At 34.5% G+C, this 26,728-nt stretch overlaps 2 protein-coding genes across 3 annotated transcripts in view; both read right to left on the reverse strand.

Moving 5' to 3' along the window:
- farp1 (FERM, RhoGEF (ARHGEF) and pleckstrin domain protein 1 (chondrocyte-derived)) overlaps positions 1–26,728 on the reverse strand; it is a 93,919-nt gene that overhangs the window by 7,986 nt on the left and 59,205 nt on the right. The window contains exons 8-24 of one of the 2 annotated variants that reach the window (XM_067403223.1): positions 26,230–26,377; positions 25,947–26,042; positions 25,622–25,785; positions 25,328–25,396; positions 24,540–24,615; positions 24,057–24,255; positions 18,834–19,021; positions 16,162–16,251; positions 10,006–10,139; positions 7,760–7,841; positions 6,803–7,040; positions 6,591–6,721; positions 6,423–6,491; positions 4,964–5,053; positions 4,389–4,471; positions 1,751–1,863; positions 328–491 (exon numbers count right to left, since the gene is read on the reverse strand). In XM_067403223.1, the coding sequence (XP_067259324.1) occupies positions 328–491; positions 1,751–1,863; positions 4,389–4,471; positions 4,964–5,053; positions 6,423–6,491; positions 6,591–6,721; positions 6,803–7,040; positions 7,760–7,841; positions 10,006–10,139; positions 16,162–16,251; positions 18,834–19,021; positions 24,057–24,255; positions 24,540–24,615; positions 25,328–25,396; positions 25,622–25,785; positions 25,947–26,042; positions 26,230–26,377 (2,134 nt within the window). Of the gene's footprint in view, positions 1–327; positions 492–1,750; positions 1,864–4,388; positions 4,472–4,963; positions 5,054–6,422; positions 6,492–6,590; positions 6,722–6,802; positions 7,041–7,759; positions 7,842–10,005; positions 10,140–16,161; positions 16,252–18,833; positions 19,022–24,056; positions 24,256–24,539; positions 24,616–25,327; positions 25,397–25,621; positions 25,789–25,946; positions 26,043–26,229; positions 26,378–26,728 lie in introns of both variants that reach the window. The other variant, XM_067403222.1, reaches the window with a different exon arrangement.
- On the reverse strand, positions 22,589–24,051 carry LOC137031512 (uncharacterized; the record flags this gene model as incomplete). The annotated part of the gene is made up of 1 exon (XM_067402519.1): positions 22,589–24,051. A coding segment is annotated over one exon (1,080 nt), but the record flags the coding sequence as incomplete, so codon positions are not given.

A 26,728-nucleotide genomic window follows, 5' to 3' on the forward strand; every position in this document is an offset into this window, starting at 1 on the left:
ATTAATTGTTGTCAGGAGGAGTTGGCCTGTTATTTATTTCGGTGATTGGCCCCAAAAATCCTGATCGGAGCACCCTTACTTTCAGCTAACAATAAAACTCTCTGCTTCAATTGTGACGCTTAATTCCAGATATTTATTCATGAAAATGGGAACGGTGCACAAACTCCATGTGGGACCAATTACGAGTGACGCCTTGAAAACAGTTGAAGTTCCCAGAGGAGAAAGAGAGAGAGAGGAAAGTTAAACACAAACAAAGACACACAACGGAGGAAAGGCACACGACACAGAGACTGGAAGCTCAGGAACACGACGGCTGCGCTCCGGTACCTCTAACGCTACGCTAAAATCCACCATGGACACGCTGGTGCTGCGATGCCAGCACACGTGAACCGTGGTATTACCACGGTGAGGCGTCTGCCGCTCGAGAGACGTCCGAGAGGCGCTCAGGTCATCTTCTGATTCCTGGTCGGCGCTAGATTCCTCAGGGGATTCTGAGAAGTGTGGGAAGAACAGCTATTTAAACAGCCATTGCACAAAAAATATAGCAAAAGGTGTTTTTTTTGTACCATATGTACCATGGTAAAATAATTTTTTCCAGAAACTTCAAAGTACCATGTAAATATCAAGGTATTTGTACCATGGTACCAAAACTTCTAATACCAAGGTACCATGTCTGAAAAAAGACATTTTTTTGTTACGTTAATGTGTACCAAGTTTCTTTTGGAAGTACCATCGTACTATCAATTTTACAGTTTTTATTTACAGTTTTTATGTAAAATAATAATAATAATAATAATAATAATAATAATATTGTATGTAATAATTATTTAATAAAACAACTATTATTACATCTAATAAATAAATAATCAATAAACAATGATCAATAAATAAACTACATTAAATAAAAAATAATAAATAACTAAATAAACAAATAACATGTGTACCATGTTTCTTTTGGAAGTACCATGGTTCTATCAAAGTAGTTACTGCAAATTACCATTACACATTTTTATTAAACCATTATACATTTTTGTAAGTTTATTTATCATTTTATTTATAATAATAATAACAAATAAATAAACTACATAAAACAAATAAATATCTAATAAATAAATAAATACATTTTATTGACAATTACAACATTCAGTATAAAGCAGGTGGACGTTGTTCTTTGAAGTCAGAAAGGTTTTCATGATATGAGACAATGACAATGAACCAAAACTGTCAGTATACTGCAATCAGATCTGAGTTCATGCACCAGCTCACATGAGAGAACAGTGAGCACACGGTTACATCACAATGACATCAAAACCAACGTCTAGATGACAGGAACAATACAGAAAAAGAAAAGCAGTAGAGATTTAGTTCAATAAAGCAGAAATAAAAGAGCATATATGTGTGTGTGTGTGTGTGTGTGTGTAACAGATTGACATGGAGGACTGGAAACCTGTGAAACATGATCCATTGGAAACAGTGAGAACTGCTTCAACTGCTCTGTTAAAACAGTGTACAGTGACCACAGACTGTGTTTGAACACTGAAGCCACACACATTAACATATGCATCATCGCATTAGACAGAAAAACATCAAAGCAAGTGTCAGTTATTAATAGAATAAGCACACTATTCAACTGAAACATATTTTTACATGTCATGGACTTCCTTGTAAACATTAGTATCCAAGTGGCCTGTGTCAGATCAGTAAAATCAGTACTGCAGAAGTTAACATGCAGAAAGTGTCTGTGACTTACTGTTGTCAGTGAAACTACTGGACAGGATCTCAGCCGAGGGTCCGTTGCATTTGTCTGCCAGTTCAATGGCCATCTTGATGTCCTCCACCCACTTCTCCATCTCAGACGCTGAACTGTGGAAGCAATGAGGACGTTAGTGAAGCAGCTCCTGTCAATCACAGCGTTAAGACACTAGAGACTCAGTGATACTGACATTTTACCACAGTTAAGGGCTATTATTAGTCTTGGCACAGAACAGACTGTAATGCAATCTATTGAGTCATTTAATAAAATGTTAAAAACAGCAATTTGATCAAAATAAATATTTACACCACATTATTACATAATTATTATTATTATGATTATAAATATTGTTAAATGCATTTATTATTATTATTAAACATATAATAATTTAATATAATAAATAATAATATAAATAATTATTAGTGTTATTATTATAATTAATAATCAATTATTATCATCAATATAATGAAGTAATTAAAACATTATTATATTTATTATTAGTGTTATTACTTATTAAAAATATAATATATAATTCAATAATAATACAACCACCACCAACAACATTATTATTAAATACATAATAATATAATAATTATTAAATACATAAAATAAAAATAAATATAGCATAATAAATTAATATAATAAATCATATAACTATAATAAATAATATTATAACAAATTATTATTAGTGTTATTATTATCATTATTATCAAATGCTGTATATAATAATATATAATGAAATAATAAAAACATTATTATTATTATTATTATTAGTAGTAGTAGTAGTAGTAGTAGTAGTAGTAGTAGTATTTTTTTTGTTTTTATAATTATTATTAAACATATAATAATATATAATGAGATAATAAAACCACCAAAAACATTATTATAATTAATAATCAATTATTATCAATATAATTAAGTAATTAAAACATTATTATATTTATTATTAGTGTTATTACTTATTAAACATATAATATATAATTCAATAATAATACAACCACCACCAACAACATTATTATTAAATACATAATATTATAATAATTATTAAATACATAAAATAAAAATAAATATAGCATAATAAATTAATATAATAAATCATATAACTATAATAAATAATATTATAACAAATTATTATTAGTGTTATTATTATCATTATTATCAAATGCTGTATATAATAATATATAATGAAATAATAAAAACATTATTATTATTATTATTATTAGTAGTAGTAGTAGTAGTAGTAGTAGTATTTTTTTTGTTTTTATAATTATTATTAAACATATAATAATATATAATGAGATAATAAAACCACCAAAAACATTATTATAATTAATAATCAATTATTATCAATATAATTAAGTAATTAAAACATTATTATATTTATTATTAGTGTTATTACTTATTAAACATATAATATATAATTCAATAATAATACAACCACCACCAACAACATTATTATTAAATACATAATAATATAATAATTATTAAATACATAAAATAAAAATAAATATAGCATAATAAATTAATATAATAAATCATATAACTATAATAAATAATATTATAACAAATTATTATTAGTGTTATTATTATCATTATTATCAAATGCTGTATATAATAATATATAATGAAATAATAAAAACATTATTATTATTATTAGTAGTAGTAGTAGTAGTAGTAGTAGTAGTAGTATTTTTTTTGTTTTTATAATTATTATTAAACATATAATAATATATAATGAGATAATAAAACCACCAAAAACATTATTATAATTAATAATCAATTATTATCAATATAATTAAGTAATTAAAACATTATTATATTTATTATTAGTGTTATTACTTATTAAACATATAATATATAATTCAATAATAATACAACCACCACCAACAACATTATTATTAAATACATAATATTATAATAATTATTAAATACATAAAATAAAAATAAATATAGCATAATAAATTAATATAATAAATCATATAACTATAATAAATAATATTATAACAAATTATTATTAGTGTTATTATTATCATTATTATCAAATGCTGTATATAATAATATATAATGAAATAATAAAAACATTATTATTATTATTATTAGTAGTAGTAGTAGTAGTAGTAGTAGTAGTAGTAGAAGTAGCAGTAGTAGTATTTTTTTTGTTTTTATAATTATTATTAAACATATAATAATATATAATGAGATAATAAAACCCCCCAAAACATTATTATTATTATTATTATTATTAAGTAATTTATATTTATTGTAAATATAATATTTATAATAATAAGTTTGTTTTGTAGCTCAAATTGGGGCCTGTCCACTGATAATCCAATGCTGGATCTATTTGTTTAATTAAACTATATAAACTACTTAAACTAAATTTAATCAAATATCCTGTAGTATTTTTCTGTTGTATTAATTCATTTGTTTCAAACTCATTTCCGTAAATGTATATGAAACAGCTTTTATGTGATGCACTAGATCACAGAACACCACTTCATAACTCTTTATAATCGACTGACACCAAACTTGATTTACTTGGAACTGCATTTGACAATTTATAGAGTAATCAGTAACCCTTATCATGATGATGTTCCCATGAATGTCTCGAGCTCGAGCACAACAATCAGTTTACCTGGCGGCCACGACGACAGACTGCCGCTGTCCAAACAGAGTGAATGAATGCGGGACGCCCCACTCGTCCTCACTCTCACGGATCTACACAAACAGATCAAGATGAAAGATTAACCCACCGTTTAGTAACATGCTGTACGAATCTTAAGTCGAAAGAACATCTTGTCAGTGAGGTTATTTTGGCCCCTGATTGCCCTGTACCAGGGTCTGGAAGACAAGTGTTCATTATTCTTCAATTAAAACCTCATCAAGACAGCGACTCAACATCTGAATGCTGCGTGTTTCTGGATAATTACATTTACATGCAATACACAATTTACTGAGGCACGCTGGAGCTGCGGCCTGCAGAACAATGGATCTCTTGTTTGTGTGAATGTGCAATTAGTAACTAGAGATGGAGGCAGTGGGCACACGTCCAAAACAAACACTGAAATAGAAATGTTGTGGGAAACAGGGAATGTTGTGCTTTTCATTCATTATTGCTTCCAGTTGTACTGAAAGTTAAAGTCACAATATATTGAATTGAAAGAAACATGACTGTTTATGCCAGTCAAAAACTAATTAAATATTACCCACCGTCATGCCATAAAGAGGAAGTTGTCCGTGAACTTTGAACTGATTAGAGGCCGTCATCCCTCGACTCGAGTACATCAGAACATCATTGAACTGCAAAACAAGAAGAGAAAGGAAACATGAGTATTCGTTATTTGATCTCTTGTAAAACCATCAAGAAAGACTTCAACTGGTAGTCTAAGACACAAAGGCACTTGAATTTCATTAAATAGTGAAGAATATCATGAAGAAAATCATTGTATTATTATAGTAGAGGTCCAAAAAACATAATGTAAAACGTAATATTATGGTACTTTTTTTTTTACTGTAAATGAAATCAATACTTAGAAAACTGCTCCATATTATTAATAAAAAATAAATAAATCATAATTTAATATAATAAATAATATTATAACAACAAACTATTATTAGGGTTTATGTTATTATCATTATTAAATATATAATATATAATTAAATAATAATAAAAACATCAACAAAATAAAGAACAATAATTATATTTTTATTGTTGTCGTTTATTTGTATTATTATTTTTTTAATATAATATATAATTAAATAATAAAAACAAAAATAATAGTTATTCTTATTTTTTATTATTTAATTATTTATAATAATAATAATAATATAATTATTTTAGTGTTACTATAATTATAAAAATAAATATAAAAATAAAGATAATAATATCATAATTATCTTCATTATTAAACAAATAACATGATATAATTAAATAATAATAACAACAATAATAATATATTTTTATTATTGTTTTATTATTATTAGTAGTATTAAATATATAATAATAATAATAATAATAATATATATAATTAAATAATAAAAATAACAACAATAAAAATACCGTTGTTTTGTTATTATTATTTAATTACACATTTTATAATAATAATAATAATAATAATAATAATAATAATATAATTATTATTGTTAATGTTACTATTATTATAATTATATATTATTAATAAAATAAAAATAAATATAAAACAAAACAAAATTAAATAAAAACAAAAATAAATTAAAAATAATAAAACAAAAATAAAACACAAATGACAGAATTAAAGAAAAAACAATAAGTGATAAAATAAAACAAACAACATTTAAAAAAACTAATAAAAAATTAAAAATGTGAAAAAAAAGAAAACAAACAAAAATACAAATAATAGAAATTACACACAAATAAATGTAATATAATATAATGTATATAATAAAAATAATATAAATTTAAATGAATTACAATTAAAATAATATAACGAAAAATAAACAGTAATATATAAGTACCTTTGTACTATTTACTGTACAAATATAGTCAATATATAATCATATATTCACAATAAAATACCAGCATAGTACTTTTATTAAGGAATGCCACAAAGTCTGAATAGGTTATAAATCTAACCAACCATCTAGATGTCTAGTACTATGTGACTAGTATATGAGAGTGAGCGGCTCTTACCAGGAAGAACATTCTCTGCTGTAGACCTTTTCCAGAGAGTTTGCTGAGACAACCAAGCCTGATAAACTCCTGCCAAAACACACAAAACCAGGTCAATCAGAGAGACTGGAGCAACTCGCTCACATTCAGGAACATGTCTTAGGGAGGTAAATGATTTCAAGAACTAACCCGTCCAGGAATGGCGAGATTGTCGATGCCAATGAGGTCTTTCTTGAGCTCCAGAAGTTTCTGGAAGTTCTCCATCTTAATGAGAGTGCCGTGAAGCTGCACGACCATCTCAGAAATATCAGCAAGCGCAGCTGAAACAGACAAAAGTCACATTCAAGTGATTCAGAAGGAAGTCTCAGACACTTGTCATATGAAAGCAACCGTTCTCGTACCTCGCGAGTCTCTGAAGTCGTCGTGTGTCGGTGGATAGTGTTTGCAGAGGCGCTCCAGGATCTGTTTATAGTGCATGAGGCGGTGCAGCGGCCGCAGGAAGAAGATGTTGAGCGGCAGGTAACAGACCTTCTGAAGCTCAAAGTCTCTGCACAAACCTTCCAGCTTTCGGGAAGAGCGACACGTCCTCTCCAGCTCCAGCAATGCCTCCGAATGCTTCTGCAGATGAGCCGTCAGCAACTGAGGAGCCAGAGAGAAACAGTGAACCATCTGTCATGGTAATAACACTACGGTACTTCAAAGCAGGGATATTATTGTTAAATGAAACAAAAACTATTAAAAACATTTCTGTTCATTGAAATAAACCTGAAATGAAATCAAATATAAATATTAGTTGAAAAACAAACTAAACAAAAATAAACTGAATAAAATTATCAACTGGAAATAAATAAAAACTATAACTAACTAAAAGTGAAACAAAAATAAACCTAAACAGCAATATTAAATAAATAAATAAATAAAATAATAAAATGACATAATAATAATAATACACAAAATAATAATAAAGTGCATAATGAAATTACTAAAAATGTAACTAAAATTAACATGAATACAAATAAAAGCTAATTCAAAATATTGATAAAACTGTAATAAACTAAAATAAAAACTAAAATAACCCTACTGCATGATGATACTCCAAGAATACCATAGTATTTCCATGGTACTACCATGACGATAATACAATAGTATTCTTTGTAAATATCATGGTATCTGAACAGTAATCATACAATCCTATGGTAGAGTATATTGCAAAGTATTTGATAACATATTTGGTCATATTTCTTTTTTTTCTAGAATGATAGATAAATATACACATGTGCATGTAACAAGATTCCCAAAACGAATATCTGACTGATATGAAAGAAAATGCTGCCAGAGAAAGATCTAGATGTCCCGACCTTCAAACCCTGGATATTCTTCAGCATGACGTCCCCAACGCGCTGATAGTCTCCTTTGATGTGTGCGTTTGATCTGCCTTCCCTAAAAACAATGAACAAAATCAATCACATACCCATAATAGTATTATTTTAGTTTTTTTGTCATATATATATATATATATATATATATATATATATATATATATATATATATATATATATATATATATATATATATATATACATATATATATATATATTTTTTTTAAGTATTTCTATTTAGGTTAATTTATTTATTTATTTTTTTGTATTTTAGTTTTAGTTCTTATTTATTTACAGTTAATAATTTTAATGCTTCAACTTAAACTTACTTCAGTTTATTGCCAAGGTAACTAATATTTATATTTATTTATTTATATTTATTTTATATAGAATACTTGGAATATAGTCTTATTGACATATTTATTAGGATTTTTAGGATTTTGCCCTTTTTGGAGCTTGACAATCCGAGTCACGACTCACTTTTAATGAATAAGCATCTTTGCACAGTCTGATAAACATCTCCATTTGAGTTTGATAGAAGAAAGAAAGTCATACAGGTTTGAACAACATGAGGGTGAGTTTTGATTTTGGGTGAACTAGTCCTTTAGACTTGAAACGAATACTCATGTCCTCCAGTAGATGTCTCTGTTGCACATCGTTCCACACAGAACTCGACACTTACTGAACATCAATGGACTCAACATCATCCATCAACGCTGTTGAGCTGTTCCCCTTAACCCTCACTGAGAGCGATCACACCAGCCACCTTACACAAAAACCACGATTTATCATCCTGCCTTTGAATACAAGTCCAAAACTGCTCCCCACGGACCGGTATTAAACATTACAGCTGCGCTGGAAACAGCAGACAGGGAACACGAGAGAAAGGTTCACTCGGCAGAGCTCTATCAGTTACTGACATTATGCTGTCAGATCGGAGAACACATGCATTACAGGTTTGTTCTGTCCTGTGCCTTGATGCACAGAGAATTTTGCTCTAAATGACAATATTAATTTGGCTAATATAGAAAGAGATATTAATATAATATAGAAATAGGATATGATGAGCATTCTAATATTCTGATTTCATACTTAGTTATTATCAATGTTGGAAAAAGTTGTGCTGCTTAATATTGTTTTGGAACCTGTGATACTTTTTTCAGGGTTCATTGATGAATAAAAAGTTAAAAAGAACAGCATTTATTAAAAATAGAAATCTTTTCTAACAATAGAAATATTTACTATCACTTTTTGTCAATTAAACACATCTTTGCTGAATAAAAGTATTAATTTCTTTCAAAAAAAGAAAGAAAAAAATTACTGACCCCAAACGTTTGAACGGTAGTGTAGATTTCTATTTTAAATGTTTTTTATTTTTTTTACTTTTCATTCATCAAATAATCCTGAAAAAAGTATCAAGTTAAAAAAAAAATTAAGCAGCACAAGTTTTTGCAACACAGAAATAAATTATATTATAAAGTATATTAGAATATAAAACTATTATTTTAAATTGTAATAATAATTCACAATATCACTGTTTATTCTGTATGTTTTGATCATATAAATGCAGGCTTGATGAGCAGAAGACTTCTTTCAAAGACAAACAGTAATGTTTCCAAACTTTTGACTGGTACTGTATAGATATGTGGTTTCTAGACAGATATTTTCTATTATACTTTTAATTTTAGTTTTTAATACAATATCAATTAGATTATATCTAATGAAAAAAAAAAAATGTTTATATATATATATATATAAAATGCACAATAATAATTTGACTAATTATAATATATTTAAAAAGAAAAATATTGATGCAGCAGATAATGTGTTTAAAATAATGTCACAACACAACAGGCTTAACTTTCTGCATGCAAAATACTACTGCCCATTTCATTCTTTCAACTTAAAAATGAAATATAGTGTTCTTGACAGATGCATTGTGAAGACAGGTATTTCAGTCATGTGAGGTTAATTTCACAGTCTACATCAATCTACATTTGATGGAGCGTAATAGTTGTTTGACTGGCAGTTGAAAAGGCATCTAACAGTGTAGCAAAATACTCAGTGACACATTGAGGTGTGTGCCTGTTATGGTTGGAGCAGATTGTGCACATTCCTAACACAAATACAACACACTAACACACACACACACACACACACACACACACACACACACACACACACACACACACACACACACACACACACTTATCTGAAATACGCACCACTGAGCCAGTCGCTGCTCCACTTCTTTCAGGAAGGTCTCATGGAATTTGTACACCGGTTCAAAATTGGCAAAAATGAGATTTCTCAAGGAATCCGGCATAGCCTCATCCTTCCCAATGGACTTCTGAAAGGACTGAAATCATATAAAAAGGAAGAGAAACAAAAGAAAAGTGATTATATCAGCAATGCTTTCAGTTATAAAATCTTTTTTCACCTTCTCTTCTATATATAAATAAGCTCTACTTATGTTCATCAGGTCAAGTCACTAAATAGTAGAGCTTCACAATTCTGGATTAATTGACAATTGCAAATTTTGGTTCAAACAGAGATTATGACTCTCCCACGATTCTGAACAGAAAACTAAAATTTGCATACAATTTTCTAGTGGTTCTGAAAAATGATAATTGCTGCAGTCTATTTAAAATGTTTAATTACTCTTTTTTTTTTTTTTTTTTTTTTTTTACATGGTTTGAATAAATGATTCAACGACTCACTCATAAATAATTCACTTATTTCATTACTGTATGAATCACTCTTGAATGAATGATTCAATGACATACATTTTTGACAGTCACTTTTCGCCATTAACTGGTGTAACAATGTAATAGATACACTCGTTATTTGAAGCATCAAGTTACTTTCAAAAGGTGATTTGCTCTATTTTTCCGTAGACATCAGTGTTTATATCTGAACTATAAACTTTTATCCCAGTTCTTCTGTGATAATACGAATATTTGTAACAGAAATAATGATACAGTGTGGTTAAAAAGACAGTTTGTGAAGCTGTTTGATATCTATACTGTACATGATAACTGCTCTCTCTGGCTCAACAGCAGCACAAACGCAGATATGAATGTTCCAGTGTCATTTTTTCAAGGTTTAGTAAACACAGGCGAAACGTTGACATTTAGGACTGAGATTGCATTGGTGTTTGAATCAAGATCACAATATTTGAATGATAGAATCATTAAAATGACTACTAAATGACTACTAAACAGGCGCCGATATGTAAATATGGGCGGTCATATGTTAATGAGCTCACTGTGGCATCCTTTCACAACATAGGCCCTGTTACACCTGGTAAGATGTGTTTTGGTCGTTCTGTCTGATTTATTTGAGGGAGGGTCTATGAGCATGTAAATATATGGAAATAAGTTTTTTCAAATCTTTCAAATCTAATGGACAAAATAATCTTGCACAATTTACATATGAATGTTCCCGGAGACAATGGAAAAACATACGGAGAGCAGCTGTTTTTGTTTCTGCTCTGAGAGTCACAAGACCACGCCGTGCGTGTTAGAAATCAGGAATGGTGAGAGAACATTGTGTTTGGTATGTTTTTCATCCTCAAACTTGGGTCTTCAGCCAACAACATTTAAATCCAGTCTGGTTAGCGCGCTTCCCATTATGTTTACACATTAAGTCAGTAGATGGAGAGTAGGCAGTCTTATGTGGCTGAACACATTCGACCGCACGAGCATTTACATTACGCAAGCAATACAGTCGAATGCATTTTTAACTACCACTGAAAGTGGTTGAAAGTGGACAAGCTCAAAATGTGTTACACCCTATTTACACATGTATTTAGCATCGTCCACTTGTGATCCGACTGACCAAAATGCATCTTTTACCAGGTGTAAACAGGGCCATAACTTCACAACCACAATGTTCTAGATAAGCTGTGAGGGAACGTCTAGTTCATCAAACTCTTAGTCAAAATCAATTTTCCATGAAATGGCCCTTTACAGTGAATGGAGGAACACATCAAACCTTTGAAGCCTTTGTAGACATTTTCCATCATCATCACATCAAACATGAAAACACACACACTAGAAAACCATTTGACTACTTCACACAGATCCAAACATGAACAGATCAGCAGCTGTGGGCATTTCCCCAGACACAGTGTGATGACTATCTCAAACAGACTCTCTGATGTGATGACTGAAGAATCCCAGAATAAAGAGTCTTTGTCTTCTCATTCTCATGTTCTGGATACTGCAAGATGTTCATCAGGACTCCAGCCCTTACAAGAGTGTGTTTTGATTCTAAACCATTTTGAATAACAGGCAACCACCTATCGACATGCTGAACACCTTAGCAACCACCTAGCAATGTTATTTTACGGCTATCCATAAAACCCTATTAACTAATTATTAACAGCTTAGTAATAAACCAAATACATTAGAAACCATCTAGCATAATGCTGGCAACTATCCAGAACATCCTAGGAACTGCTTATTAACACCCTAGCAACCAGCCAAAACCTTAGAAACCATCTAGCAACATGTTGGCAACTATCCACAACATCTTAGGAACGTCTTATTAACCCCTTAGCAACAAACCAAATACCTTAGAAACCATCTAGCAACATGCTGAAAACTATCCACAACATCCAAGAAACTGCTTATTAACACCCTAGCAACCAGCCAAAACCTTAGAAATCACCTAGCAACATGCTGACATCTATCCAGAACATCCTAGGAACTGCTTATCAACACCTTAGCAACAAACCAAATACCTTAGAAACCACTTAGCAACATCCAGAACATCCTAGGAACTGTTTATCAACACATTAGCAACAAACCAAATACCTTAGAAACCACCTAGCAACATTCAAAAAACTATCCAGAACATCCTAGAAACTGCTTATTAACACCCTAGCAAAAAACCAAATACCTTAGAAACCACATAGCAACATTCTAACAACTATCCAGAACACCCTAGAAATTGCTTAACACTCTAGCAACAAACCAAATACCTCAGAAACCACCTAGCAACATGCCTAGCAACCAACCAGAAAACCTTAGCAACCACCTTTCAGCATGCCTAGCAACCAACCAGAAAACCTTAGCAACCTTAGCAACCACCTTTCAGCAGGCTGCTGACTATCCAATACACCCTAGCAACAGCTTATTAACACCGGGTGTACCTCATACGTCCTGAAAAGTGAAGCTGCAGGCTCTTTGATCGCCCCCTGGTGGCTGGATGTAGTACAGGTCATAAACCCTGCCCTCTCAATGCAGACGAATCAAAACATAAAAATAAATTATGCTTCAAATAAAAATTTTCCGAAAGATGGTTTTGGTCATTTGAGGTGGTTGTTATCACGTTCATATATATTCAATTGTTCGTTTTTGTGATAAGTTTGATTTTAGCTAGCAATTTGGTGCTATAGAAATGGGGTGTGTCGTCATTATTCACAGTTGATTGACAGCTTCTCTGAGGACTGTCAGGGCTTCGAGGGGAGATTGAAGATATATAACTAACTTTTAATTTTCGATTTCTGTGTTATTTCACATCAATAAAAGGAGTTGTTCAGCAGTAAACTGTACTAACCGACCTACAGGATCTGACAGATATCTGAGCTTTTCTCGGTAATGTTAATTGTGGGCTTTATAAGCTAATTAATAAACGTTATTAGCTAAGATAACACACTAACGTTAACCATGTCGGGAAGAAGCAGGTGATCTGGCAGTTACTAATTATTTTTATGGGTATAAAATAATAATTAGCAGGATAAAACTAATGATAGCTACTCTAATTACAGCAATTGATCTCCTGTAACGTTAGTTTAACTTTATTTAAAATGGCAGGACTGTTTCTGACATTTTAGAGTTGTTTCTAACGGCATATTATATTGAGTTCATCTACTGAATTTGCTGTTTCAAAAATATTATTGCTCTAGAAACAGAACAGCCTATTATTTTATAGGTAGAATTTTAAATTGTGTATTATTTATATAGCCTATTTAAAATACATCAATGATGACGCGGTCATCTGGGTGGAAGTTTGATACCGCGACTCCGCCTCCGGGCTCCACTTATGATTCCTTCTGCACATGCCCAAGCTCCAAACTTTTTTTTTTTTTTTTTTGACGTTTTTGCGTTTTAGCGCCCATTGTAGTCCGTTTTGGATTCAGTTCAATATAATGGAAGGAATCGGCATCGCATCGTCCATCATTTTTTACAGTATATGATTAACACCCTATCAACCAACCTAATAAGCTTAGCAACCACCTAGCGACAAGCTCGCAATTAACCAAAACAGCCTAGCAACGCAATAATGCATATTGCCATTATTGTACAGAACACCCTAAGAACGGCTTATTATAAAAAAACTTGCTAGCGATTATCCACAACACAATAGTGACCAATCAAAAAACCTTAGCAACCACCTAGCATCACTCAGAACATCCTAGCATCCTAGTAACCACTTAGACCCTAGCAACCATCAGGAAAAGGCATAGCAACCCCCCAGCAATGTCCTACCCACCACCTAGACCAAAGCAGTACTGTGTACTAGAACACCTTAGTTATGCAGCACACTTCAATGGCAGTAAAGACAGTTGTTCGAGATCTAGAGTTGTATAAACCGTTGAACAGAAGCAGCTGTAATAACGCGAGCGGGCGGGTGGGTGTCTGTGGAAGACTGAGATCCAAACAGCAGCATCAGATCCAAAAGCCAAAAGGAAATATTTATGAGATGTGTAAACGTGTCGCCCTGCTGCTTCTTTCCGCTACCTTGTAAGACATCAAAGAGACTCATTACACCACCAACGTACAGACAGGAGGAGGCAAATAGCAGAACAACAATGACTACTGCTTATCTTGAGCTCAGCCTTTCATTTGTAAAGGTCTGCCCCCTAAAGATTCATTCATTTAAGCCATTAGTCGACAAATTTAATTACTATATAATATACAACGTGTTCCGCACTCATGCGCACACAAAACACTTGCCGAAAGCACTGGCAAAAGTAATGATTATGAATGGGTCCGAAAAAACAAGGCGACATTTTAATTATTTATTAATAAACTAATGTTTTCTGAGTCAGTGTCGGCTGCAAAGATGAAGTTGACGATGCTGCATCGTCATCTCCGCAGTATAGTGAATGAGAGAAATGCACCTTTCATATGGATTACATATATTTCTTTTCAATTTGAATTGGCTAGTTTAAAAGTAGACATTTCAAGCATTTACATGATAGATATATTTCTCACGTCTTTGAAGCATGTAGCCTATATGCTGAATTTTGTTTCATTTTTGTGATGTGCTCCATTTCAGGGAGACCAAGACGGCAGAAAGCGTATCCTGTTTGTTTTCTTTATTTTACAGCACAGCGTTTTCTTGTTATTGTGAGTTTACAAAAAATAAAATTCCCTTTACAATTTTGAATGATGTATTACCTATATTTGAGGTCGATGGATGATAGGCGAACGTTTGTATTTCCTGCCCGATATACTGTAATTACCACAAGGACCCGTCGTTAACGATCTGTCCCTCACGGACTGCGTTTTTTCTGTGACTAACTTGGCCGACTAAGCCTCTTTTAGTTGACTAAAGTTTAGCCTAGTCGATTATTAGGGGCAGCGTTAGTAAATGGATAAAGACTAGAGATGCACCGATACTAAATACCTTCACCGATAGCAATTATTCAGAATGTTATCTGCCGATGCCGATATTGCCGATAGCCATTACCCTTCCCAACACCTCAAACATCTTTGCAAATTACCAGAAAACATTAGAAACCGCCTAGCAACATCCCAGATCACCCTATCATTGTCCAAACATTCTCCTAGAAAACATTAGCAACCACTGAGAACACTATAGCAACTCCCTAGCAAAGTTCTAACAACTACTGTACAAAACACCATAGCAACTATCTAACAATACTATTCAACACTCTAAACATCTTTTGCAACTGCATAACAACACCCTAGCAACAATCTAAAAAACCTAACAACAACTTATTAACACCCTAGCAACCAAAAAAAAAAAACTTAGCAACTGCCTTGCAACACTCACAGTACCTTAGCAATTGCCTAGCAACCTCTAGTGTGTGTGTGGGAAAGTCCACGCAAACAGAACATCATAGTAACTGCCTAGCAACACCCTTCCAAACAACTGGTAATGTTGGCAGCATACTCTCCCTTTTTTTCTTTTTCAGAAAAAAAAAAAAAAAAGTTCTCTGTACATGAAACTGCGGTAAGAGAAAGTATTTTGAAACTTATGCAAAAGGTGAATAACAACACATGTCACAGCATGTCCTAGATAATCCATTAGACTTTGAATGAGGTACTTAATGTTGACACAGCAGAAGACCACAAATATCCTAAAAACACACAGACCACATAAAAGTGTATTTACAGTCTTACCACAGTGATGACCTCCAGATCCTTCAGATAAGTTCTTTCTGTAGTCAGGAGCTCTTTGGCGATAAAGTACGCTTTATCAGTCGGGAACCTCTGTGAGCAGGAGAGAGGGACAGAAAAAGCAATTAAATTAAATTAAAATACATTAAATTAAATTAATTAAATTAAATGCTTTTTTTCTGTTAAATTTAATTTAATTTTCACCTAACATTAACATTATTTTTTATATTATTAAATCTTTTTTTTTTAATCTTTTTACTAAGCACTATGAATGAAGGATGACTGATACCAGTACTGATACTGATGTCTCTATTACATGGATTTTCCCCTTAATTTTAACCATTAATTATAGCCATTCAACATTGCTGTATAATTGAAAGCGATTTTAAAAATATAAAAACTTTTAATTTAAGTGAACAAAAAAAAAAAATCATGACATAGACTAATTGTAATAAATAAATCACATTTAGCTGTGCCTTTAATCATGGCTCAACAATTTTTACCTGCCCTGCTAAAATGCACCAAAACGTTATTGTTTTTGTTGTTATTGACCCATGTAACCTTGTAAACAGTGCTTTAAGATGTTCAGGCAGGACTTACAGTTAGGGTGAATATACAGATTAAAGCTACAAAAGTTTTTCAGTCAAGAGCAGTGAGTGATTTTCTCTTTGTCTTTTGTTCTTTGATTAACATTAATGACAGACAGCAGGTTTATTAGGCTGTTGTCACTTTAAAACCTGACACAGATCTGACACACATCCAATATTCTCACAACTCTTTACATTCATTTAACACTTTTTCACTCATTTAAGACTGCACATATGAGAGCACTCAACAAAGCGGGAATTTTGACATAATTTTGTGTGTTTTTGTCCATTCAAGCAAGAAAGAGAATTCAATGCAGCACTGATGCACTGTCTGAAGCGGCATTCTGCATGCACATTTTGGGTGTTTGTTCACAGACAGCGTGCCAGTACAGATTTGAGTTATCTGTTTCATCTTATCGCGTTTGAAAGAGCACTTGAATGAATGATAGCGTGATCATATATTGTAGTCAGCCAAAGGATGAAAAAAAAAAAAAAAAGAGGATGCTCTGTGAATTGCATTAAATAATTTTAACACGTTAAAAAATGAACTGCAAAATTAATACATTCATTTTGACAGCCTTAATTTCTATATAAAGATGCCATGAAATCAAACTGAGTGTTTTGTGGCACTTATGATATTGTTCATTATCTTCAAGGCCATATGATATTGTACTCATAACAAAGAATAAACTTATAGCAAATATAAGCATAAATTAAATATATTTAAATAGAAGCATCTTTCATATCTGATAAAAATAGAGCAGAAATATAAAAATAAGGTGACAGTCATAATAAAATGTTTTACTGAATGAGAAACCATGTGCCAACATTGTGCAATAGCAAGTAGCAAATCACTAGACAAGATGTACGACAAAACTAAATTTGATTCTTGCTCATTTTCATGAACCCACACACACAGTGCGAAGTCTCAAAGTAAAACTCTCACTGTTCACTGAGCCGCTCACGCCGCCGCTACATAATCTGCCCTAAATAGACTGGAATTTAGGTTGAGTTTATCTAGGTCTCCTATTCTGAGACGTCCACAGAGACACTTGACCATAATGCACTGGCACTTCTGATGATAAAACACTTTTAAAGCAGCCTTTCCATCGTAACCTTAATTTGTCTACAGCACTTACAATTCAAGCACAGTGAAATTTAAAGGGAAAATTAGCCGAGGGACCTTGAAATCGACTGCTGAGGAGACAATTGCTGTGCTATTCATGAACTATATAAGGAGGTTGCTTTGGCTGACAAAAACAATAACAGGGTCCAAACTTTATGCCATAGAAGAGAGAAACTAACTTCCCTTAAAAGTACATTTTGCCAAGAAAACAAATGAAAACTAGTGGCAATACATTGCTCAGGCACATTTATGGGCCAATATTTGATCTTTATGAGTGAATTTTGAGTAAATACTAAGTCAAGTAAAGTTCTCAGCAATTTTCTACATGTCATAATTTTTTGCACAGCCACAAACCCAATTATGAAAGGGTGTGCACACTTATGCAGTTAGTTATTCCAAGTTTTTCATTTTTGTTTTCTCTGAAATGTGTCACTTTGGTTTTCAGAGGCATGGGTTGTAATTTTTATATTAAATGTGCAAAAGTACTTGACATGATTTATCTTTGTTTCGTTTTTTTTTTTTTTTTTTTTTTTTTACATCACAAAAACCAGCTGTTTTAACAGGGGAGTGTAGACTTTTTATGACAGTATAATATATAGCAGGGATGTCCAAACTTGGTCCTGGAGGGCCAATGTCCTGCAGAGTTTAGCCTGGAAGTTTCAAGAATGCTTAGTAAGACCTTGATCAGCTGGTTCAAGTGTGTTTAATCAGGGTTGGAGCTAAACTCTGCAGGACAGTGGTCTTCCAGGAGCAGGATCGGACACCCCTGGTATATACTTTATCACTATACTGCTGAAAACCCATCACTATGCTATCATCAGCAAGGATCAGACTATCAAGTGTCAACAATTTGACTTAAACCACATAATGTACAGTAGCAGCAAACATTCAAAGTGACCCACCAACGTCAGTCCTTACTAGCACATGGTGCTCAAACTCTATCCCCTCCCCAAAAGACAAACCTTCCTCCGAACCTCGTCCTCGTCGTCTGTGCGTATGAAGCCGGCGTCGGTCAGCAAGGGGCTGGTGAGAGGAGAAGGCTGCCGTCCATCTGGACTTTGGCCAATGCTGAGACTCTGTTTTTGGCCGTTTACCATCACCCTGCCTGCAGACGGAGACTCGTTGTGCTGAGGGCTCTTGGAAACTGGACCTACAGGACAACAGGCAGGTCATGCTAAAGCCATGAAGCAATACAAACTTGGTAATCAAATAGCAAACGGACTTACTGCACTAAGCAAATACAATCAAATACCAGGGTACAACATGTAAATGTCGTAAAACTAACCTGCTGAAAAAAACGCAAACTGGTCACCAGTAAGCATTAATGCCACCAGAATTCTTCAACAGCAAGACTTCTAGGTCAACAATTTTTCCAAAAAGACTACAGCAAATCTTAATTTTACTAGTAAACTGCATGGCTATAATGGTCCAACCAGCTTGGACTAGCATGGAAATTCATACCAGTGTATGCTGGTCTTTTCTGCAGGGTAGTTTTGACATTTTTATCCTTAACACTACAAGTAAAGATTCTTGATTTATCAAGATCATTGCCAAGGGGTGAAGCTGCACAACACGTGTTTAGAAATGGACATCGGCTGACAGCACCCCATCGGGATCCAGACATGAGTGAGTCACACCATCCCAGTCTGGGATTTCTGCCTGAGGACACTGCCGAGATACATAACACATTCCCTGGGTGATGGGGAGGGGAACATGTTTTATCTTCAGACCACTACATTCACTACACAAGTACATTCACATACTTGCCCAACAACGTTTCGTGTCCCATGCCTTGGCACGAATTGGATGCGACATGCGAACCGGGACATTTCAAATGCACCGAGTGTTCACAGCGCAGCCATTATTGAGGACGATGGAAGAGCCGCAAATCTGGTGACAAAGGCCTCGTGGTGGCACGCACACATGCGTCGTCAAACATGCAAAAAAACAACTAGAACGACTACGGCTACTCTACCACAAGACAAGACACACAAGGGGGGGCGCTAACATCTAAGGGTGACCGCCAGGCATCGGAGTAAACATCTGGAGTCCCGCTTCACAAGTACCAAGTTTTATTGCTACTAATACACATTCATTTACAATGTTAAAGTGTTCCAGAAATTAATAAGACAAGGAAAGAGTAATGAAAAGGTTTTGGAATAGTTAAAAAAAAAAAAAAAAAAAATCAACAGACATCAATCATACAGAACCTGTAAACAGGCATCGAGAAAATGAACAGCCTTGCAACTTTAGAAAGTCCACTTATAAGTTCTACAGGATTTTAACAGGAAGGAATAGTTTAAAGGCTAACTTTCCATTGCTTACCTGATTATTCTAGTACAGTCTACGTCAGATGGTTTGTAAACATACACTTATGGTTAATTGTTTTGCATATGTGCCACAGTGATAGCACTGTTAATTATGAGTGTTTTTTTTTTAAAAAAAGTACAAATACAATATATTACACAAACATATCTGGAACTTTTCGTATACCTCAGCAACGTACATTTCATACTGAAAAAATCTGGAGGAATCACAGGCTGAAAAAGAGTGAATCATTCAATACTGCTACGGTATTCTGATAAAACCTAAAAGAAAGTTAAATCACAAATTAGTGTAACTTACAAAAAGCTAGGAATGCTACTTTGGTCACTGACAAAGATAAATTACAGATCATTGAGAACGCTGGGACAGTAAAGATTATATACATTCATATCAACAGTGGCGTAAACTAGCGCTTTCCAATCAATATCGTCAATGCTTTCTTTTCATGTAACGGGCCCAAAAAACGCAGTGGTCCTGCAAATGGCTTCACAAACACTTTCGAAAACTTTTCACTGACATAATATTGCCATGCAAAAGTAAAGAATACTTCTCAAAAGAACAGGAAAAGTTGGCATTTGGAAAATATGATTATAATATTAAATCAATATAAGATTTTTTTAGACAAGATTGTGAAAATTATACTACGCAATAGGGGTGAAACGGTACATGTATTCGTCCCTGAACCATCACAGTACGGACTTCACGGTTCAGTGCACACAGTCAGATGTCAAATACAGTCAGTCACAGGCGATACACACTCCAATCCGGAAGGCGGCACGTGAGGTAATGCAATGCTGTTTGCTAACCACCACAACAGGAAAAAGTGCAGAAGAAGAACAGATGATCTATGCATAGATGTGTTAACGTGTAATATCTCAACCAGTGTTTAGACCATGGAAAGAAATCAATAAAACAGCTTGAGAATGATCTCTCATGTAGCATTACATTTACCTCAGGCAAGTCATTTAGTGTCCACAGCATGTTAGTTCACTAGAGAAATGAACTCTAGAGCGGAGCGTTTCACTAAATAAATGCACTATGTTACCTTATATATTAATTATATTTACTTTACCTGTTAGTAATGTCTTAATTATTTAATATATGTTAAAATAATTGTATTAGATTTAGAAAAACAAAGCAATTTTACGTTTAGTTTTCTCCTCCCTGCTGTACCGAACCCATACCAAACTGTGACTTTAATACCGAGGTACGTACCGAACCTGTCGTGTTTGTGCACCGTTACACCCCTACTATACAAGTATGTGAATGCAAATGCTTTCCCTAATGCATCAGAAGGCAATAAGCAAAAACCGAGAGAGCAAAAGTGCAAAAAGGTATGGATAAAAGGTCAGATTGTACATTGAAGTTAAAGGACATTTTAGACAGCTCTTGGAAACCTTTCTAATCTTTTCAGACTTCACATGCTGAGCCTCACAAGTTTCTTACTCTGAGTCTGTCCAAATCTCACCTACATCCATCTCCACTTCAAAAGACCACTGCTTTTTAAGGGTCCCGTGTCAATGCCAAGTCTTTTACACATGTGAAAAGGACAGGGCAGCAAAATGCTGGAGACAAGGACAGGTTGACATGCTTCCAGGAGAGAGGGAAAAAAGACAAGGTGAAGCATTCCAGAGATACATGCTGCAAGAACAGTGCTGACATTGGGCAGGAGAAGTCTTAAAAGCAATGCAACCTGAGCACAGGTTAATATACTCAGAAATCGAGTGAACATCAAGCATTGCAAACACACCGCAGACAGATGACATTGATGAGGCGTGCCAGAGACACAGCAGTTGTTTAGGAAAAAAAGAAATTAAGCAGCAAAGCAAAACAAAATAATATGAGATCTTTACAATGTCATATTTTTTAAGGAGTGATGCATGCTGGGAAATGGGCAGGCAAACACAACAGTGCCACCAGATCGGTACAAACGCCAAAGATAAAGACCTTACAACTTCTACCAGTTCCCAAAAAACCCAAAGAAACAATAACAAAGCTAGCATGAAAACATCACTATTTCTTATCTCACATTTTGCTCATCGCTCAATGTATCTAATATACCACACACCCAACCAGTATGATCTATTTATATGAAGATACAAGTTTATACATAAGTTATCCATCAGAATATTGAAGTGCCAACTGTAAACCAGCTAGCCTAGCTGTGACATTCAATTGCTATTGCATAAACACATTAGCTTCTGTAAGCTATGGCTAACAGAAAATTATTTACAGATTAAGTAAAGGTATGGCATCTTTGAGTACTTTTTTGTAATTCTTTCATTCTACAAGACTGTCAAAGAAATATTTCACAATATTAAACTTTTGGCAATATTCAATGACTAATAAACTGGTTAGCAGTAATATGGGTAACGTTTTAGCAGCTCTAATTAGCTTTCGTTCTCTAGGTTTACAAACATGGCACTTTGCAGTAGGACCTTCAATATTCTTTAAAAAGTAATAGTTCTGAAGTCTGCATATTTGAAATATTAAAGTATTTCCTTTAGGTAGAACAGTCTTCTTCCTAAACCCTCCAAGTCTTGCAAAAATCATTGGTAACCTTGTTCATCTTGAAATGTGTATTATTTGCTCAAATAGTGCCACTAAATCTGCCAAACAGATAGCTGTGCCCCAATTGGTTAATGCTACTTCAGGCCATACTATGCCCACTAGCAGCACAAAAACTACACAACACACCTTTAGGTATCCTGACCGGGCCTCCAAGTGGCAAAATGCGTGTAGAGTCAACCAACAACCAGGCACACTTCACCTTCTCTAGCAGTTAAAGGATTGTGCCCTATCCTCATGATTGATGGGATAACCGTAGCCATCTTCTCCTCCTTGGCCCTCGTCCTCCAGTTGGAGACTACCAAAGGAGAACTTGCTTCGGGGCATAGGGGAGGAATTGGCTGCCCCAGGGTTTCCATAGACAAGGGGCTGACTGTAAGAGTTGCTGCCTGCATCTGACTCTGTATCACTAGACTCCGTTCCACTACTAGTGGAACCATCAATCATATGAACTGGGCTGCTGTGGTCATTAGCACTCAGCCGGCTTCCATAGAGTCGCTGGACATTGCTGGACCGAGCTTGGCTAGGTGCTCCAAACCCATTAGCAGCAACACGTCGCTCTAGGGCGGCCATACGTTCAGCCCTTGAGACCATTGATCGCGGTTCATTGGCCGGGGTTGAACTTAATTGGCTCAGAATCATGGGGTCAGTGTCAGAACGGTTGCGCATGCCATTGCGGAGTTTCTGCAAGTGTGGAGATCGATTGACAATTGGGGAGTAGCTCCCATAATGTTGAGCCTCGCTCCCAGATCGGCCATTGGTAAGATAATGGCTACTGTCATCCCAACGGCGACGACTACTGTAGCCGATCTGCTCTGGATGGTTCAGGGTTTTGTGAAAGCTGCTCATCACCGGGCTACAGTTTGCACTCCGGGAACCAACTATGTGACCGGAAGGTGACACCAGACCACGTCTATCCATACCTTGAAACAATTCATCCACCAAGGTACTGCTCAGGGGTAGAGCATTGCGTGGTGATCCGTTACCACAAAATGACCCATTAGACAACTGACTACCACTGAAGGTGTGTGAACTCTTACCCAACTGATGGGTGTTCAAAGGAGACTCCCTAAATATAGACTTGCTTGCCCCTTGTCCATTGTGCTGACCATTTCCGTAACCATTACTCTTGTTCGTTCTACGGCCGGTTGACTCAACCTCATCATTGTCATGTGTGTGGGAGTGGGACCTGGTGACGCGGCCTTTGACCACATCATATTCGCTATCTATGTCACTGCAGTCGATGTAAGGTATCGAGGAGCTGCTACCCTTGGCAGCATGCAATGCTAGACCTGTGCTCAGATGCTCGGCCTGTGTCTTGGATGGGGACGGCTTTAATCGAGCATCTGCCTCATCGTGGGTCCCGTTTCGGCATCCGTTGGTCTGTGAGGTTAGACTTCCAGTGTAACGCTGGAGAGCCGGGTTTTCAACAGTCACTTGGGTGTGCCCGATAGGTGAATCCGCTTGTTGTCCGGAAGCACTGGCATTCCTCTGCAACATGTAGAAGGCAAAGTTTTGACAAAGAAGAGGATAAGAGGCATAAATTTAAAAAAAAAAAAGTAAACAAGAAAATGCAACCTATTTAACTTGGACATTCTACACCAGAATGAAAGCAGACCCAAGTTTGGTCGCAAAAATGCAATGATGAATCGCTCACAATAAGACCAGTAACGTGTTTTAAGAAAGTAATTGGGGTCTATTTTGAAGTTGACTTTAAGCTTGCATAATATGGGGTATTTTAATGTATTCCTACACTTTAGCTAGATTACACTCACCTCTCCTTGACCCTCAGCACACAGCCTGGGTGGAAATGGAGAAAGACCACTGTTGGACTGAATTTTACTGTGTTTTCTGAGGATGGAAAATTGGAAACAATTAGCAAGGAGTTTTTCCAAGGAGATCTCCTCACTAAGTTCAAAACTGTGGCCCAATCTCCACTCAGCTAATTCATGGATGTTGGCTGACTGGATTACTGTACGATAATGAAAAGGCCTTGACTACTGTGCATTGACCACAATGAAACTGTTAGATAGCAACTAGATATTTACATCTAGTGCTTAAGAACCTTGATGCTGCGCGATGTTTTTAGGGTGATGTGGGTGGTTGCTAAGGCATTGCTAAGTGGGTACTAGGGTGTTGCCAGGTGGTTTGTAGGATGTTTAGGGTGATTTTTAGGGTGTGTGACTGTGTAGGTGGTTACTAGGGCATTGCTAGGTGGTTTTTAGGGTATTTTGAGTGATTTCCAAAGGTCGTTCTGGGTGGCTTACTGGTTACTAGTCAAAAGAAGCACCCCACCAAGTCTCTATGACATATTTTTAGAAAAATATTTTAGCCTGACAGTCAATCTGATGAAAATGCTAAATGGAGATACAATAAAGTGGCTTGAATAGAATACAGATAAATCACATGTGGGTGTCATAAAAAAAAAAAAAAATCATTAAGTGGTGTGTAAATGAGGCAATGAATGCATAATTTGATTTATCTCAATAAAGGTTCTTGGGAAACAGATAACTGCAGCAGAAAGGTAGTGACATTTAGACAAAGGTCAACAGAGAAATCTCACCTTTCAAATGGAACCTTTTTGAATTCTGAGTCCTTTACATAATCAATCACCTGCCTTTGTGTGCGGCCACTGATGAGACAAAACATGACACAGGTTCAAAAACAAAGAAAGAAGCAAAAAATGTGTATGTCAAAACATTAACCAAGAACCGAGACCTTCTTGCACTCTGATTATTTAGCAAATAAATACAGGGAAAAAAGTTACAGATTTGAAATGTACCTTAATGGTAAAGTTAATTTCTCATGATGTGCTGAACTACATAATTTAAGTTAATTTATCTGCACAATTTGTTACCTAAACCTGAAGGAGGAACCCCTGGTGAACAAAACTGGTTTGGGCTTGGGTTTGGGTTCTTCGAACAGGCGGAAAAAGGCATGGTACTCCACACAAATCTTCCAAAACACCTTGCAGCAGTCTCTGCTTCCCATCATGAACTCTAGAGTATCCTGACAGTTACTCTGCTATAGAGAACAGAGACATTTTGTCTTATTTTTTCGATTGAAACACCTAAATTAGAGGGCAGTTGGACAGAAAATGATTTATGCAAGTACCAAAAGTTGTTTGTGAATCCAGTACATTCAGATACGGCTATAAAATAACCAAAAAAGTGAGCACTTACATTTAAATCAGGTCGTAGTTTTATGAGGAAACGCTTCCTCTTAAAACTCAATTTGCGGACTTTAGACCAGTTGAAAGCATTTATTTTGGTGTGTCCCTAGAAGTCATATGAAAAAGATATAAAAGTGCATTTAGGGAGAATTTAAGACAATGGGAAAACTTCAATAAAAGCAGAAATGAGTTACTATCTTTGTTCCAGGATAAACTTCATTACTCATATAGCTACAATGGGTGAAACTTTAAATAGTATGCTTCTTTATTTAGACAAAACTCTGCAAACTTACTTGAAAAACCAGCACACCAGAATGAGCCACGGCGAGGCTGAGCTTTGTACCCTCTCGATCTTTTGCTGGATGAAGACGCACTCCGTACATCTCAAGTCTTCGTGCGATCTCCAAAAGCTGGTAGTCCGATTCAGCTGGAGTTTGGCCGCTTTGGAAAGGTTAAATTGTACAAAATTAAGCCTTTTTTCACAAAACATGTTTGTGCAAAGAATCTCTACAAGTTTGTTTGATAGATAAATAAGCTTAATAAGTACGACTTCAACACTCTGTACATCATTTCATAATCAACAGATCTTTTATAATCTTATAATTGCTGATGAAACCTGCTCTCTGATAAATATCACACAGTATACTGCACCTCCTACATTAAAAGCGGGTTGAACTTTAAATGTCAACGCAATCTACAAATTGTACTCAATTACCAACTCCATGAACATTCTGCTTAATCAGAAAAGACAGAGGGAATTTTACTAAATAAGAAGTGGCAATAAACAGCACA

The sequence above is a fragment of the Chanodichthys erythropterus genome, chromosome 12 (assembly GCF_024489055.1).
Source record: "Chanodichthys erythropterus isolate Z2021 chromosome 12, ASM2448905v1, whole genome shotgun sequence".
NCBI lineage: Eukaryota > Metazoa > Chordata > Actinopteri > Cypriniformes > Xenocyprididae > Chanodichthys > Chanodichthys erythropterus.